General features: G+C 40.7%; 1 protein-coding gene across 1 annotated transcript; it reads right to left on the bottom strand.

Annotated features, from left to right (window-relative positions):
- Nucleotides 1–4,167: 4,167 nt before the first annotated feature.
- LOC124526303 (keratin-associated protein 7-1) lies at nucleotides 4,168–4,431 on the bottom strand. Its single transcript, XM_047099222.1, has one exon. The coding sequence runs from the start codon at nucleotides 4,429–4,431 to the stop codon at nucleotides 4,168–4,170; it is 264 nt and encodes an 87-aa protein (XP_046955178.1).
- Between the last annotated feature and the right edge of the window lie 10,012 nt (nucleotides 4,432–14,443).

The following is a 14,443-nucleotide window of genomic DNA, read 5'->3' on the forward strand; positions in this document are numbered from 1 at the left end:
TTTTAAAAACTTTTAAAAAATTAAAAGCTAAGGGGTGCCTGGGTAGCTCAGTCGGTTGAGCGTCCAACTTCAGCTCAGGTCATGATCTCGCGGTCCGTGGGTTCGAGCCCCGCGTTGGGCTTTGTGCTGACAGCTCAGAGCCTGGAGCCTGCTTCGGATTCTGTGTCTCCCTCTCTCTCTGCCCCTCCCCTGCTCATGCTCTATCTCTGTCTCTCAAAAATGAATAAACATTTTTTTAAAAAATTAAAAGCAAAAATAAAAATAAAAATAAAAGAAGGAGGAAGCTACAGCAGAGACCATGAAAGGGGACTACAAGCAAAATGCAAGCCAATCTTCCCTTCAAATCCCCAGAGAGAATCAAGGCCAACAACACTTAGAAAAGTGTACGCATTGGGGCTGAAACAGAGGTAGGGTGGTTAAATGAAAATCTAGTTGAAGAACAGGAGGATAGGAGGGCAACTGACCTTTACAGTCTGACATCTGGAGACACACCCCGCCCCAGCCTAAAGGTCAGCCAGCCCCTCTTTTACCCTAAGGTGAATCAGTTGTGAACTTTTCCCCCACACACAGCGCTCCAGTGCAGCTTCGTCCCTGTGTCATTATTAAATCTGAAAGGACAATTGGCAGGTCACGGCACTGATTATTCTAGCACATGATGAGGCATAGATGAGCATATATGGCAATAATAGCATAGCAATGAGTATGCTTCACACCCATATCCTAGTTTCTAAATAGTCATCTTCACTCAAGAAATCTGGAGTCCTGGAGAAATGACTGATCCCTTGACTGGAGAAGAGAAGTTCAAGATGAGCCTGGAACATTCTGCTGAGCCAGAAAGTAAAGAACTGATCACATAGTGATGAGGGCCATTTCTAAAGAACTTAGGAGCCTGTGTGAAGATTTCCTCACTGTCAAAATCTGGGGCAATCTGAGCATCAAAATTAATAGTAACATTCACAGATTATAACATTGAGTAAAATAAGAATCCACATGCCCATGCTGATATAAACATTGATACAGATACATAAGCGCACAAAATATAAATGGGGAGAAGAAAGATCTTTCTTAGGGTAGAATGCCAACTAATAGATAGTAGAAGGATTTATAAAATTAGAAAGTTGCAAATGCATCCTAAAATTAGTGGGTAAAAGCTTGATAAGGAATAGGATGTTTACATAGTATCTGGGTATCAACACACTAATGACTGATGACAGAACTTCATAGTCAAGGGGAAACAGCAACTGCATAGTGAGGAAGCGTGAAGGACACTACTTTTACCAAGTGATCAAAATCCATACCAACCAAATTTGCATAGGACAACGTCATGTGACTCCTGATTCAACACACCAAGAAGAACACAGCCTGGGGGGTGCCTGGGTGGCTCAGTTGTTTGAGCCACTGACTGGCTCAGGCCATGATCTCACAGTTTGGTTCGTGAGTTCCAGCTCCATGTCAGGCTCTGTGCTGACAGCTCGGTGCCTGGCACCTGCTTCAGATTCTGTGTCTCCCTCTCTCTTTCTGCCCCTCCCCTGCTCATGCTCTGTCTCTCTCTGTCTCTTGAAAATAAACGTTTAAAAAAAAATTTTTTTTAATGAACACAGCCACTTCTATGGCATCTGTACCACAGATATTCAACATGAACCTAACCATGAGGAATGTCAGATAATCCCAAATCAAGGGACATTCTAGAAAACAATCAACCTGCATCCTTGAAATTAGTTGAGGTCAAGAAAGACTGAGAAAGGCTGAGGAACCAATCCAGACTAAAAGACTAAAGAGACACACACAATCCTGGCTCAGATCCTGGACAAGGGGAGAAATAACTATGAGGGACAAATTGGGACAATTAACGAAGTTTGAGGATGTACTGTGGATTCAATAACAGTTTTAATATTAAATATTCTAATGTTCATAATCATTCTGTCCTTGTTCTAAGGACAAATGAGCATGATACCTAAAAGTTATTCTGAAATGGATTTGCCACTCTGTAAATATTATATTATGAAATATATATATTATACATACACAGAGTAATGTATGTGTATTATATATAGTGATAAAGTAAATGGGGCAAAGTGTAAACATTTAATAAACCCAGACATGCAGAACTGATTTGCCCTGTCCTGACAACTTTTCTGTGAATCCAGAATTGTGTCAAAATAAAAAAAAAAAATCTAATTGGTGAAACAAAATGATTATGGTTTTAGAACATTTATGGCTTTAGGTAAATGTTAGCCATGATGACAGAATCTAGACTCTACTGGTTGATAGAGATCCCAGATCACCTGTTTGGTACTTGATGCTTCCAGAATCTTCCCACAAATGGATCAGCCTGCCTATGTATTGGAGCTTTGCAAGTGAAAGCCCACTTCGTCTTCGGATAGCCCTGCTCTTTGTCCCTTTTGCACACTGACATCTGTCTTGATATGCAACTCTTACTCGCCTCTCTCATGGTCATGTCTATAGACCCAAACTTCCCTTCTATGAAAGCTTACAACACTGTTTATGTTATGTTTCTATGGACGAGAAAAAAAAATAACTCCAAAGGACATTAATGGAACAATCAAAAAAACTGTACATACAGTATGCACTGTAATTTAGATGGTAATATTATATCAATATTAAATTTCCTCATTTTAATAATTACACAGTCCTTGATCTTAGGTTAAGTGCCATATATACACATGGATGTTATCATAGGCTGTTTTCTATTTTAAGTCCTTGGAAGGAAATAAGTAAAGAATATCTATCTTTGGATAATCATTTATGGCACATTAATTGGTATAAAATAGGAGACTCTCAAGTGCCTTTTAAATATGGAATAAAATAGGGGCATCTGGATGGCTCAGTTAAGCATCTGATTCTTGTCTTCAGTTCCGGTCATGATCTCATGGTTTGTGGGATCGAGCCCCGCATTGGGCTCCATGTTGACAGCACGGACCCTGCTTGGGATTCTCTCTCTCCTTCTCTGACACTCCTCGCATTCTCTCTCTCTCAAAATAATTAACTGTGAAAAAAATATTGAGTAAAGTATATTGAAGTCTACAGGACAAGGATTATGTTTTATTTATCTGTATGTTTCCAAATCTTACAATAATCTTTGGTGTTGTGTCTACTTGGTGAGTGTCTGCTGAGTGAGTATCTCTTGAAAACAGGCAGCTTCTCAAGCTGGTCTCTTAGTTGTTTGTTACAGCCCCCAAATTCTTAACACAGTGGCCAGAGCCCAGTAATATTTCACACACACATGAATGAACTTTATATTGGATTATATTATATATTTTTTAATATTTACATACATATATATAATATTTTATTTTATATATTTATTTTAAAATTTATATATTTATTTCATATTTATTTTATATGTTTATTTTAAAAACTGAAACCATGGGGCACCTGGGTGGCTCAATCGGTTAAGCATCCAACTTCAGCTCAGGTCATAATCTCACGGTTCCTGGGTTCGAGCCCCACTGTAGGCTCTGGGCCGACAGCTCAGAGCCTACAGCCGGCTTCGGATTCTGTGTCTCCCTCTCTCTGTCCCTCCCTTGCTCGTGCTCTGTCTCTCTATCTCAAAAATAAATAAACATTTAAAAAAATTAAAAACTGGAATCTCAACATAAAGGGGGAAAAAATGATTAGGCATCACCCTCTCCTGGAATGCAGTCTTAAGTCCAAATAAGATTTGGTTAAAGTCAACCATCATAAGTAGAAACTGGCTAATGAATTCAAAAGCATAAAAGCAGAGTAAAATAAATAACTGGAACACAAATATTTGTGCTGAATGAAATAGATTTATTGAGAGACTGACAGCAAAACCCCTTCCTACCCACACCCTATTGTAATACATTGATGTTGATGTAGAATTTAACAGTACATGAGCAAAGTAACTAAAAGAGACAAACGACTTGCTTCACTGCTGAAAGTCAGGTATGTCAGAGAAACACATCTTGCTTTCTTTGGCTGTAAGATGAGGATCAGTTCAGCATCTGATGTCTGGTTGCCTTGTTCAGCATCGTCAAAGACCAGGGCCTCAGTAAGAAAGCAGCAAGGTGGAAGAGATATCTCCCAAGCACATCTGGAGGCAAGAAGACAGCCGTTGCTCTTCAGGTTGTTTCGCACACAGAGAAGCGACGGAGAGTTCTACAGTTGTCTGGAGCCATTGGTCCATCAGTACGTGCTGTAGCCGAAGCCAGAGTTAGAGCCCCATGGCCTGCAGCAGCTGCCACCGTAGCAACAGCCCCTGTTGTACATGTTGCTACCGCCAAAGCTATAGCCCAGGGAGCCGTAGCCATTGCATCCGTAACCATAGTTCAGGGGAGAGCCCAGGGGCACGACGCAGTTCAGGGGGGTGGCTCTGAAGGTCCTGTGGAAGTTGGTTCCATAGCAAGGATAGCCTGGGAAGTAGCTTCCACAGCAGAAGAAACGAGTCATGGTGGCAGGAGTTGAGGAGAAATAGGGTGGATTGTGAGGAGCAAGTTGCCCAAGTGTGAATGCAGGTCTCCTCTTGCAGAGGGCTTTTTATACCTCCAGCTGGTGGGCATGACACAGTTGTCTAAACATCTTCCCATTAATTTGCATAAATAATTCTCTTACTTGGCAATAAAATGCCCATAAAGGAACCCACAGACTCACTGCCCACGTTTTTGTTGGCTTTTCTGTTTGCAAAGGAATGTGTTGTAGCTTCAAAGCCAGGGCCGTCCTTGACACACAACTGAATTCTTTTCATCAGTGTCCCGCAGTTTAACCACCGTTTTGATTGCATCATGTGAGACTCTTTAAATCCTCTGATTATAAACTCCTCCCAAGACACAGCTGGACCAAAAAAGCTTTGGCAACAATGTAAGCTGTTCTACGGAGTCTTGAAATTCTCTCCATATGCCATTCAAAAATATCAGTATAGCAACTGCTCGATAAGTACGAAATTCCTCTTGGAGCGAAGAAAATTATTTGCAGCTACAGGTGGCAGTTGCACAAACACTGTGAATGGACTCAGCACCACTGAATTGTTCGCTTTAAGATGGTTCATTTTATGTTATGTGAATTTCACCTCAATAATTTTGTTTTCTTTTTCTTTCTTTTTTTTTCTCTTTTTTGGTTTTTTTTTTTTTTTTTTTAGTTTTCAATTTTTAAAACATTGCTACACATATCCATCAAAAGAAGTCTTTTTACCGAGGCTGCGGGGACACCAGACAACAAGATGGCTATGGCTAATCTACAGGTAATTTTCCTGTATTTCATTTATGAGCATCTTCCTTGTTAATGAACATCTTTTTTCATGCAGAACATACAATTTTTGTTGTAAATCATCTTGAACACTGCCAAGCTGTCTTGTGGAGTTGCTCCATTGGGGCTGAGTGGAACGATGCTCAATTTCAAAGTCACGTTGTACCACACTTGCTTCTCACCGACTCCTAGTAAAACAAGTTTGGATGCTGTGATCCATTACGAAATACCAGTTATATTTAAGGAGCATTTATTTCTGCTTACATCTTGCCCCGTCTGACCATTTCTCATGACGAAGGTAAACCAGAAAGAATTTGAGCTCAGCAAAGTTAAGTCTACATCAATTCAAATGTTTAGGAAATAATCTTGGTATATAGGTGAATAAGGGTCTGCATTCTCTGAAGGTAGAAAATTTCATCGATATCAACTCCTTTTGCTTATTGTCTCCTTAGTGGACAATCATAAAGCCCAACAGGCAAAACTAATTATTTCAGTCAGACATCTCTCTCTTTATTAAGATTTCACCTCTCTCAGTTTCTTTGATAGAAGAATTGTTTACATGCAATGACATGTAGAGCTAGAGTATAATGCAAAGTGAAATAAGTCAGTTAGAGGAAGACAAATACCATATGATCTCACTCATAGGTGGAATTTAAGAGACAAAACAAGTAAGCAAAGGGCAGGAGCAGTGGGGGGAGGAGAAAGAGAGAGAGAGAGAGGGAGACAAACCAAAAATCCAGCACTTTTAACTATAGAGAACAAACTGATGGTTACCAGAGGGGAGGTGGGTGGGGGATGGGTGAAATAGGTGATGGGGATTAAGGTGATGTATGGAAATGCTGTGATGAGTCCAGGTGATGTATGGAAATGCTGAATCACTGTATTGCACACCTGAAACTAACACTACATTGTATGTTAACTAACCTAGAATTTATATTAAATTTTTTTTTAAAAGAGGAGAAACTTTTTACAGATCCTTTTACGCAAGTAAATATGGCTTCTTTTATTCTACATATTGATTACATGTTGTGAGAGTTTATAGCTGGAGAGACTCCGAAGATAAGGTCTCTTTTCACATTCAGTTTTTAACGAAAGAAATGAATTAAAATGATAAGACGCTGTGTCTTCAAGGGTCCAAATTATATCAACTCTACATCAGCTCATCCAAAAAACTTGAAATATGTCTGTGAGGCGACTGCCCTCATTTAAATGCGACAGTCCGGTGCCTACTTGAAAAGTGTTAACTGCGGTTTAGTAGGACACTGGAACCTGTAATTTGGATCTGCTGCCACCTGGTGGCAGTGGTATTTCAGTTACTCGGTCTGAACTGCGGGACTGGACTTGCCGGCCGGGGAGCGATGCTCAAATAACAAGCAGACAGAACAACGTCCTAAAGAATTTGTTTGAAATTTGGATTTCCGGAGCCCTCCTCTCCTACTACCGCCATGAGATTCTGGGAATCAGTATTTTTAATGAGAATCTCTCAGGTGATTCTCATGAATAAATCATCCTGATAAATTCCGGGCCAGCCTTTCATGAGATTTCAAGGAATTTGTCTTTGCTTGGGCTGTGTGAAATTGCCCCAGGCTGCTTATCTCTCTTGGACAGGCGTGTGCGGCGTCAGTCACAGGTGGCCTATTTCCTTTTACTCTGGGTGACAGAGATAATTAAAGAAAAAAAAAAAAAACCCTTAGTTTTTCTTTTCCATTCCCCTGTGTTCTGTTGCTTTTCTCAGGACATACCTGAATAGAAAGGGAAGTAACAGCAGGGAATCCAGGCATCTCCCCAGAGGTAAAACCCACCAGAGCGGAGCCGTGAATTCGTTCCCCGCCCCCACCCCCGCTTTTATTTGTTTGTATTTCCCATCTTCTTTCAGACTTCCCCAGAGCGGGGAAAAATCCCAGCCAGGTATTTGATCATGATTTAACAGTTGCTTTTATTTTAAATATTAGTAATAATCAATATTCATGGGAGGCTTACTCTATACTAGATTCTGCTCTGACCACTTCCCATGTGCTATTTATTTATATGTTTTATCAGTATGTGTAGTGAGAGGACTTACTATGCACTTTTCTAAGCACGTAGCAGATGTTAACCCATTTAATTTTTACAGTGATCTTATGATGTGGGTATTATGATACTTTATAAGAACACTGAGGCCAGAGGGTTTACGTAAATTATTCAGTGTCACGTGGCTAATAAGCAGACTAGGCTCCAAAGCTATGCTCTTGACTACTTTGCTGAAATGCCTTTGATATGTCATTAATACTTGAAAGGGCTTCAGCTAATAAAGTGCCTCAGATCACTTTGTTATTTTCTTGAAGAACACATCAATAAAGAAAGGCTAGTTTTGCTGCTATACCAAGCCACCCCAAATCTCAATGCTTGTTAAGATCAGAGGTTTGTTTCTGGCTCCCAGGACACATCCCTGGGCCTCTTGGATAGACCTTCTCATTCACAGGTGCAAGGCGACAGAGCCTTCATTCTCTAAAATACTGCTGATAAGGGAAGAGAGAGTGGCGATTCATCGTTAGTTCCCAAAGACTCCCACCAAACATCATGCATCGTCTTCACATTCTTCTCATTCTGTAAAGGAAGTTCCATGAGCAGCAGGAAATCCACAATGCCGAGAACAACATTAATGACTTCCACAGAGAGCTTCTATTCCTTCCACACACTGAAAAGTCTGTAAAATGTATTTTAATGTTTTTAAACACATTTCCCAAAATTTAGAAAATAAGACGAAAGCAGAAATAAAGAGGGTTTTTTTTAAGATGAATGTAATGTTAGTATCATATAATTAAAATGGCATAGTTTACCATTTTATTTTGATTATAAGACAGCATAATTTAAAATCGTTCCAGGGGAGCTTTGGGCGGTTCTGTTAGTTAAGTGGCGGGCTCTTGATTTAGGCTCCCGTTATGATCTCACAGTTTATGAGATCGAGCCCCACATCGGGTTCTGTGCTGACTGCACTGGAGCCTGCTAGGGATCTTCTCTCCCCCTGTCTCTGCTTCTCCCCTGCTCCCACTCTCTTTCTCCTTTTCTAAATCAATAAATAAACATTTCAAAATTTTTAATAAATAAATAAAATAGTTCTGATCCCGGGCAATCTTAAATACACAGCTTTCTGTGCAATTCATTCGCCATCAATCTGCCATGTGGTTACAGATTATTTGATACTTTTAATTTTTTCTCTTTCTCTTCTTTCTTCCATATCCACTTGGTCACTTTGTAATCTAATTGAGGGAAAAGCTGTCATAAATAATAGTTTGACAAAGAAAATCCCTCCATGCCAATTAATTCGGAGAAAAAAAACTTTAGTTCTAATACCAAATTTCATTTTATCTATTTGAATGTGTATATTCAATGTAAAGAAAAGAGGGGTGCCTGGGTGGCTCAGTCGGTTAAGCGTCCGACTTTGGCTCAGGTCATGATCTCACAGTTTGTGAGTTCGAGCCCCGCATCCGGGCTCTGGGCTGACAGCTCAGAGCCTGGAACCTGCTTCAGATTCTGTGTCTCCCATTCTCTCTGCCCCTTCTCTGCTCACGCTCTGTCTCTCTCTCAGAAATAAAATAAAAACTTTAAAAAGTTTAAAAAAAAAAAAGAAAAGAGAAAATGAATCAACACGGTAGTATATAGAAGGAAGAAAGAAGAGAGAGGAGGTCTACTTCACACGGTCACTTGGAGATTTAATGGGCATCTTTATTGGGCAGGGATGCTTCACTTCACATCCTTTCTGCTCCTGCAGGGGTCAACTTTGTATGGTTTCAACCCATGTCAAGCTGGTATAAAACAATGGTGTTTGCCTCATTCCCTCACCAGATATCTCATACCTCCCATACCTTTAACTTCTAGAAAAGACACTGGCAAGCCTATGTGGTGTCCATACATGTGTAAGCCAGAAGTGTAGGGGAGTCGATGCTTCTCTTTGACCAAGAAAGATGGGAGTCGGGGGATATAGGTTTCCCATCTTCTCTGCAGATGAACTCTCCTGGACAGTTAGACATCTTCTTGGGGAATGGTGTCATGGAATCGAGCACATAGTGGTACTTAGTGAGGTCAACTCAATAAGGCATTCTGAGTGGCACTGTGCACTCTTCTGTTTCATCCTCTTGCCCCTCAGCCCTGCTCCCTAAGAAAGAAGCAACACATAAACCCTCTATCTGAAACCGTTTTCTGGAGAACCTAGGCCAGAACAGTAGCTCAAAAAAAAATTGTCTTAAATAATACCATTTTTGAGATATAATTCACATGAGAAAACTCACCCTTTTAAAGCGTGCAATTCAGTGATTTTTATATTCACAGAGTTGTGCAACCTTTCCATTTCACTGCTATCCAATTTCGGAACATTTTTATCATGCCATCATCCCAAAAAGAAACCTCATAACCATTAAAAGTCACTCCCCATTCACAACCACTAATCTGTCATTTTCAAAATATAATGTGTTTTGCCCTAGTTAAAAAGCTTTCAGTGATTTCCTATTGCTCTTAGGGAAACAAAATTCAAACTTCTTACATGGTCTGGTTCTTATCAGCCTTCCAACCTCACTTCATATTACTTTTCCTCCCAGATCCTGTGATCCAGCCCCAATGGTCTTCTTCCTAACGGTCTGTTTTCCTCACTAGAATGCCCTGATGGTAGCACTTTGTCTGATATGTGCCTAACACATAGCTGGAACCCATTCATATATCTTAATCTCTTGAATGAATGGATGAATGAGATGGTTGTTGGAGTGTGCCATGAAAGATGAGTATGATATCAACAGGTGGAAAACAAAAGGTATTTAGGAAGAAGGAACATCACAGGCAAAGGCAGAGCAGAAGTGGCGGGGTTCATTTGGGGATTGATGAGCTGATCCATTTAGATGGGGGACTGCACTGTGTAGGGAAGTTAAGGAGACATTTTTGGGCAAATGAGGGCAGAGTTAGAGAAGGAATGGCCTTATATGCATGACAGGTATGGGGATAGATAAAGAGCAGTTACTAAAGGATTTAATTGAGGAAATGATGTGATTAGAGCTGACTTCGTGTGAATGATGGGTTTCAGGAGACAGCTATGGAGGGAGGGACATCTATTAGTATTCTACTGAATTGTCGATTTGAAAAATAATTGAGAATCTGAGTTAAGCTGGTAGTAATAAAAATAGGGATAAGAAGACAGACTTGAGTGACATTGTAGAAGGAAACCGTACAGGACTTAATTAGCAATGGATAAGATGTCACCACGAAGGAAAGAAAGAACTCAAAGAACCACTCCTGACACATGGCAAATGCACTTCTCGTAACGGCAAGAGGGAAATCAGGAAGAGGATGTTAATTTTGAGGGGTCACTTGTGCCAAGGAAGTTATATAGGCACACCTCAGAGATATTGCAGGTTCAGACCAGCATGAGTCAGAGAATATTCCAGTAAGGGAAGTCAAATGAATTTTGGGGTTTCTCAGTGCATACAAAAATCAGGTCTACACTATACTGCAGTCTATGAAGTGTCAAATAGCATTTTGCCTACAAAAACAGTGTGCACACCTTAATTAAAAAATACTTTATTGCTAAAAAAAAATGCTAACCATCCTCAGAGCTTTCCACGAGTCATAGTCACTGATCACAGATCGTCACAGCAAACACAATGATACTGAAAAAGTTTGAAATGTTGCAAGAATTACCAAAATGTGGCACAGAGACATGAAGTGAGAAAATGCTGTTGGAAAATTGGTGCTGATAGATTCACTTGACTTAGGCCTGCCACCAACCTTCAGTTTATTAAGAAAAAAAGACAACATCTGTGAAGCACTTTTAATTACAACGCTGTGATTAAACTTTTTAAAATAAAAAGAAACCGCTTAGAAGAAAACAAGCCAATTGGAACAATTGGGCCATCATCTTCTTTAAGGTAATACTTCAAACATTGTTGGCAAATATGATCCACCAGATAAAAGGAAAAGTCTGAGGGATTCCTGGGTGGTTCAGTCGGTTAAGCATCTGACTTTGGCTCAGGTCATGATCTCACGACTTGTGGGCTCAAGCCCCGTATCAGGCTCTGTGCTGACAGCTCAGAGCCTGGACTCTGCTTTGGATTCTGTGTCTCCCTCTCTCTCTGCCCCTCCCCTGCGCTCACTCTCTTTCTCTCTCTCTCTCAAAAATAAACATTAAAGAAAGAAGAAGAATAAAGAAAAAGTGGGGGATATTTCTAGGGGGGATGAGGAACAAGGGAACTCAGAGATGTCAATAAACAAGACACAGTAAACAGAGAGTAGTAGGAAAGTCACGTTCACCAAGCTAATGGGCACTATAACAAAGGGGAACGTTCATGGTCAGTAAAGTCCACAGCACCTAATGCCAGAACAGAGTCAAAGAGGATAGGACAGGGATCACTTCACTGAATTTGGCAAAAATTCCTATTAACGACCTTTGAGGAAAAACATTCAGTGAAAGAGAAGGGGAGAATCTTCACTGTAAGTGATTAAGAATGGCAGCACTGGGGCGCCTGGGGGGCTCAGTCCGTTAAGCGTTCAACTTTGGCTCTGGTCGTGATCTCACAGTCCGTGAGTTCGAACCCCGCGTCAGGCTCTGTGCTGACATCGTGGAGCTTGCTTCGGATTCTGTGTCTCCCTTTCTCTCTCTGCCCCTCACCTGCTCGCACTCTGTCTCTCTTTCTAAAAAAATAAAACATTAAAAAAAAAGAATGGCAGCGCTAATTTTAAAAAGAACTCATAAATGTAGACCATCCTTCACAGATGTTTATTATGGAAGGGAAGAAAAATAATGAGAAAACATAGCTCAACAGGTAGGATCAAGCAGTAGTTTCTGCTATTTGTTGGGTTTTTAATATATAATGGAAGAAATCCGAATGTTACAACTCCTGCATTTTATTTGCAAGGAAAGCAAGATTCAGGAAAGAAACACTGGCATGCCTATGTTGCACTGCCAGTGTTGATTAGATCCTAAAATCAAAAAGTCTCTGTCCTTATCCATTCCAGGCTTGACCCCAAACCAATTTCTCAGAAAAATCATTGATTCCTTTTCTGCACCTTACCTCCTGTGGTGGGCAGACTTAAGGTGGCCCCATGACCCCTGTGTCTTACAGTCATACCTTCGAGAAATACTTTTCCTGAGTGTTTCTGGGTCCTGTGACTTGCAGAGAATAGAATGAATAGAATATGTTAAATGAATACAATATGATGAATAGAATGGAAAGAATATGGTGCCATATAATATAATGACAGTGACGGGGTGTCACTTCTGGGGTTATAGTATGAAAGACTGGAACATCTGTCTTGATGAGAGACCCTCTCCCTTGCTGGTTTCGAGAAAGCTAGTTCCACGTTGCAGAGACCCACGTGGCAGGAAACTGGAGTCAGCATCCAGCCAGTAACTAACAAAAGAATCTTATGGGGCGCCTGGGTGGCGCAGTCGGTTGAGCGTCCGACTTCAGCCAGGCCACGATCTCGCGGTCCGTGAGTTCGAGCCCCGCGTCGGGCTCTGTGCTGATGGCTCGGAGCCTGGACCCCGTTTCCGATTCTGTGTCTCCCTCTCTCTCTGCCCCTCCCCCGTTCATGCTCTGTTTCTCTCTGTCCCAAAAATAAATAAACGTTGAAAAAAAAAATTAAAAAAAAAAAAAAAAGAATCTTAGGCCCTCGGTCCGAGAGGCTACAAGGAATTTAATTCTACCAACACCCATGTGAACTTGGAAGTGGATCCTTCCCTAATCCACCCTTGAGATGAGAATACAGCCCCAGAAGACATCCTGGATGCAGGATGAGCCCCGGAAACACAGAACGAGCAAAGCCATGCCCACAGTCCCGACCCAGAGAAACTGGGAAAAGAATTGTGTGCTGTTTCAAACCACTGTTCGTGGCGATACTATTACACAGCAAGAGAACACTAATACACACTCCCTACACACACACACACACACACACACAGATCCAATCTGTCACTGATCCAATAGGCTCCAAAATGTACCCAAATCTGTACACCTTTCTCTACCTCTGCCTTCACCAGCCACGAACAGACATATCTTTTTGCTCTTTACTCACTGCTTCAAACTTGAGGTGAGTTGCTCTTTTGCACACTACTCGGCACAGGGAAGAAGGCGGACGGGCTGGCTCCCCCATTGCACCAGGCTATCGAAATTGCTTCCACCTGTTTTAGCAGCTCAGCACATCACAAACCCTCGCCACTCTGCCTTTAAAGAATTCCTTATTTCTTTTCTCCTCTGAGGACAATCTTTTTCTTTTTCCAGGATTGTTATGATTTGCCCTTTTCTTAAAATATGTATATTTTTTTCTATCATTTCCAGGGATATGGAGGAGTAGGAGGTAGGCATCTGTGTTTAGTCTGTCGTTTTGATACAATACCCCCTCCAGAGTAATTTTTACTGTATTATGCTGCCTCCCCAAAAATCCATTTATAGACATTTTTCTTGGAACCAAATTCTGGCAGGAACTTTTCATAATGGTTCTTGTAAGTACTATGCAGCCACTACAAATTATATTTATGAAGAATATTTAATGCCATTGCCAAATACTCACACTACAGTGATAAGTAATAAGACCTCATGAAAACTGTATATTGAGTCTTCCTCCTCCTTGAAACAAAATTTTAAGCCACACAAATAAATGACATCCACAAGAAAATAGAAAGGGTGGGCTGATTGCCAAGTAGTATTCCATTGTATCTATATACCACATCTTCTTTATCCATTCACCAGTTGATGGGCATTTGGGCCCCGTTCATAATGTGGGTATTGTCCATAGTGCTGCTATAAACATTGGGGTGCATGTGACCCATTGAATCAGCATTTTTGTATAAGAGTATATTATGCTAAGCAAAATAAGTCAGACAGAGAAAGACAAATATCATATGATTTCACTCATATAAGGAATTTAAGAAACACAGCAGATGAACATAGGGGAAGGAAAGAAAAAATAAGATAACAGAGAGAGAGATAAACCATAGGAGACCCTTAAATCCCTTTAAGGTGGGGGGGATGGGCTAAATGGATGATGGGCATTAAGGAAGGCATTTGTTGGGATGAGTACTGGGTGTCATATGTTAGTGATGAATCACTGGGTTCTACTCCTGAAACCAATACTACACTGTATATTAACTAACTTGAATTTAAATAAGTTTTTAATGAAAGAAAGAAAGAAAGAAAGAAAGAAAGAAAGAAAGAAAGGCTAAGAATGAACCTTGCAAAAGCCCTAAGAGACTGAGAGC

This window comes from Lynx rufus, unplaced genomic scaffold, assembly GCF_022079265.1.
Source record: "Lynx rufus isolate CCGP_SWC_20201006 ecotype Redwood Valley unplaced genomic scaffold, mLynRuf1.p SCAF_5, whole genome shotgun sequence".
Classification (NCBI taxonomy): Eukaryota; Metazoa; Chordata; class Mammalia; order Carnivora; family Felidae; genus Lynx; species Lynx rufus.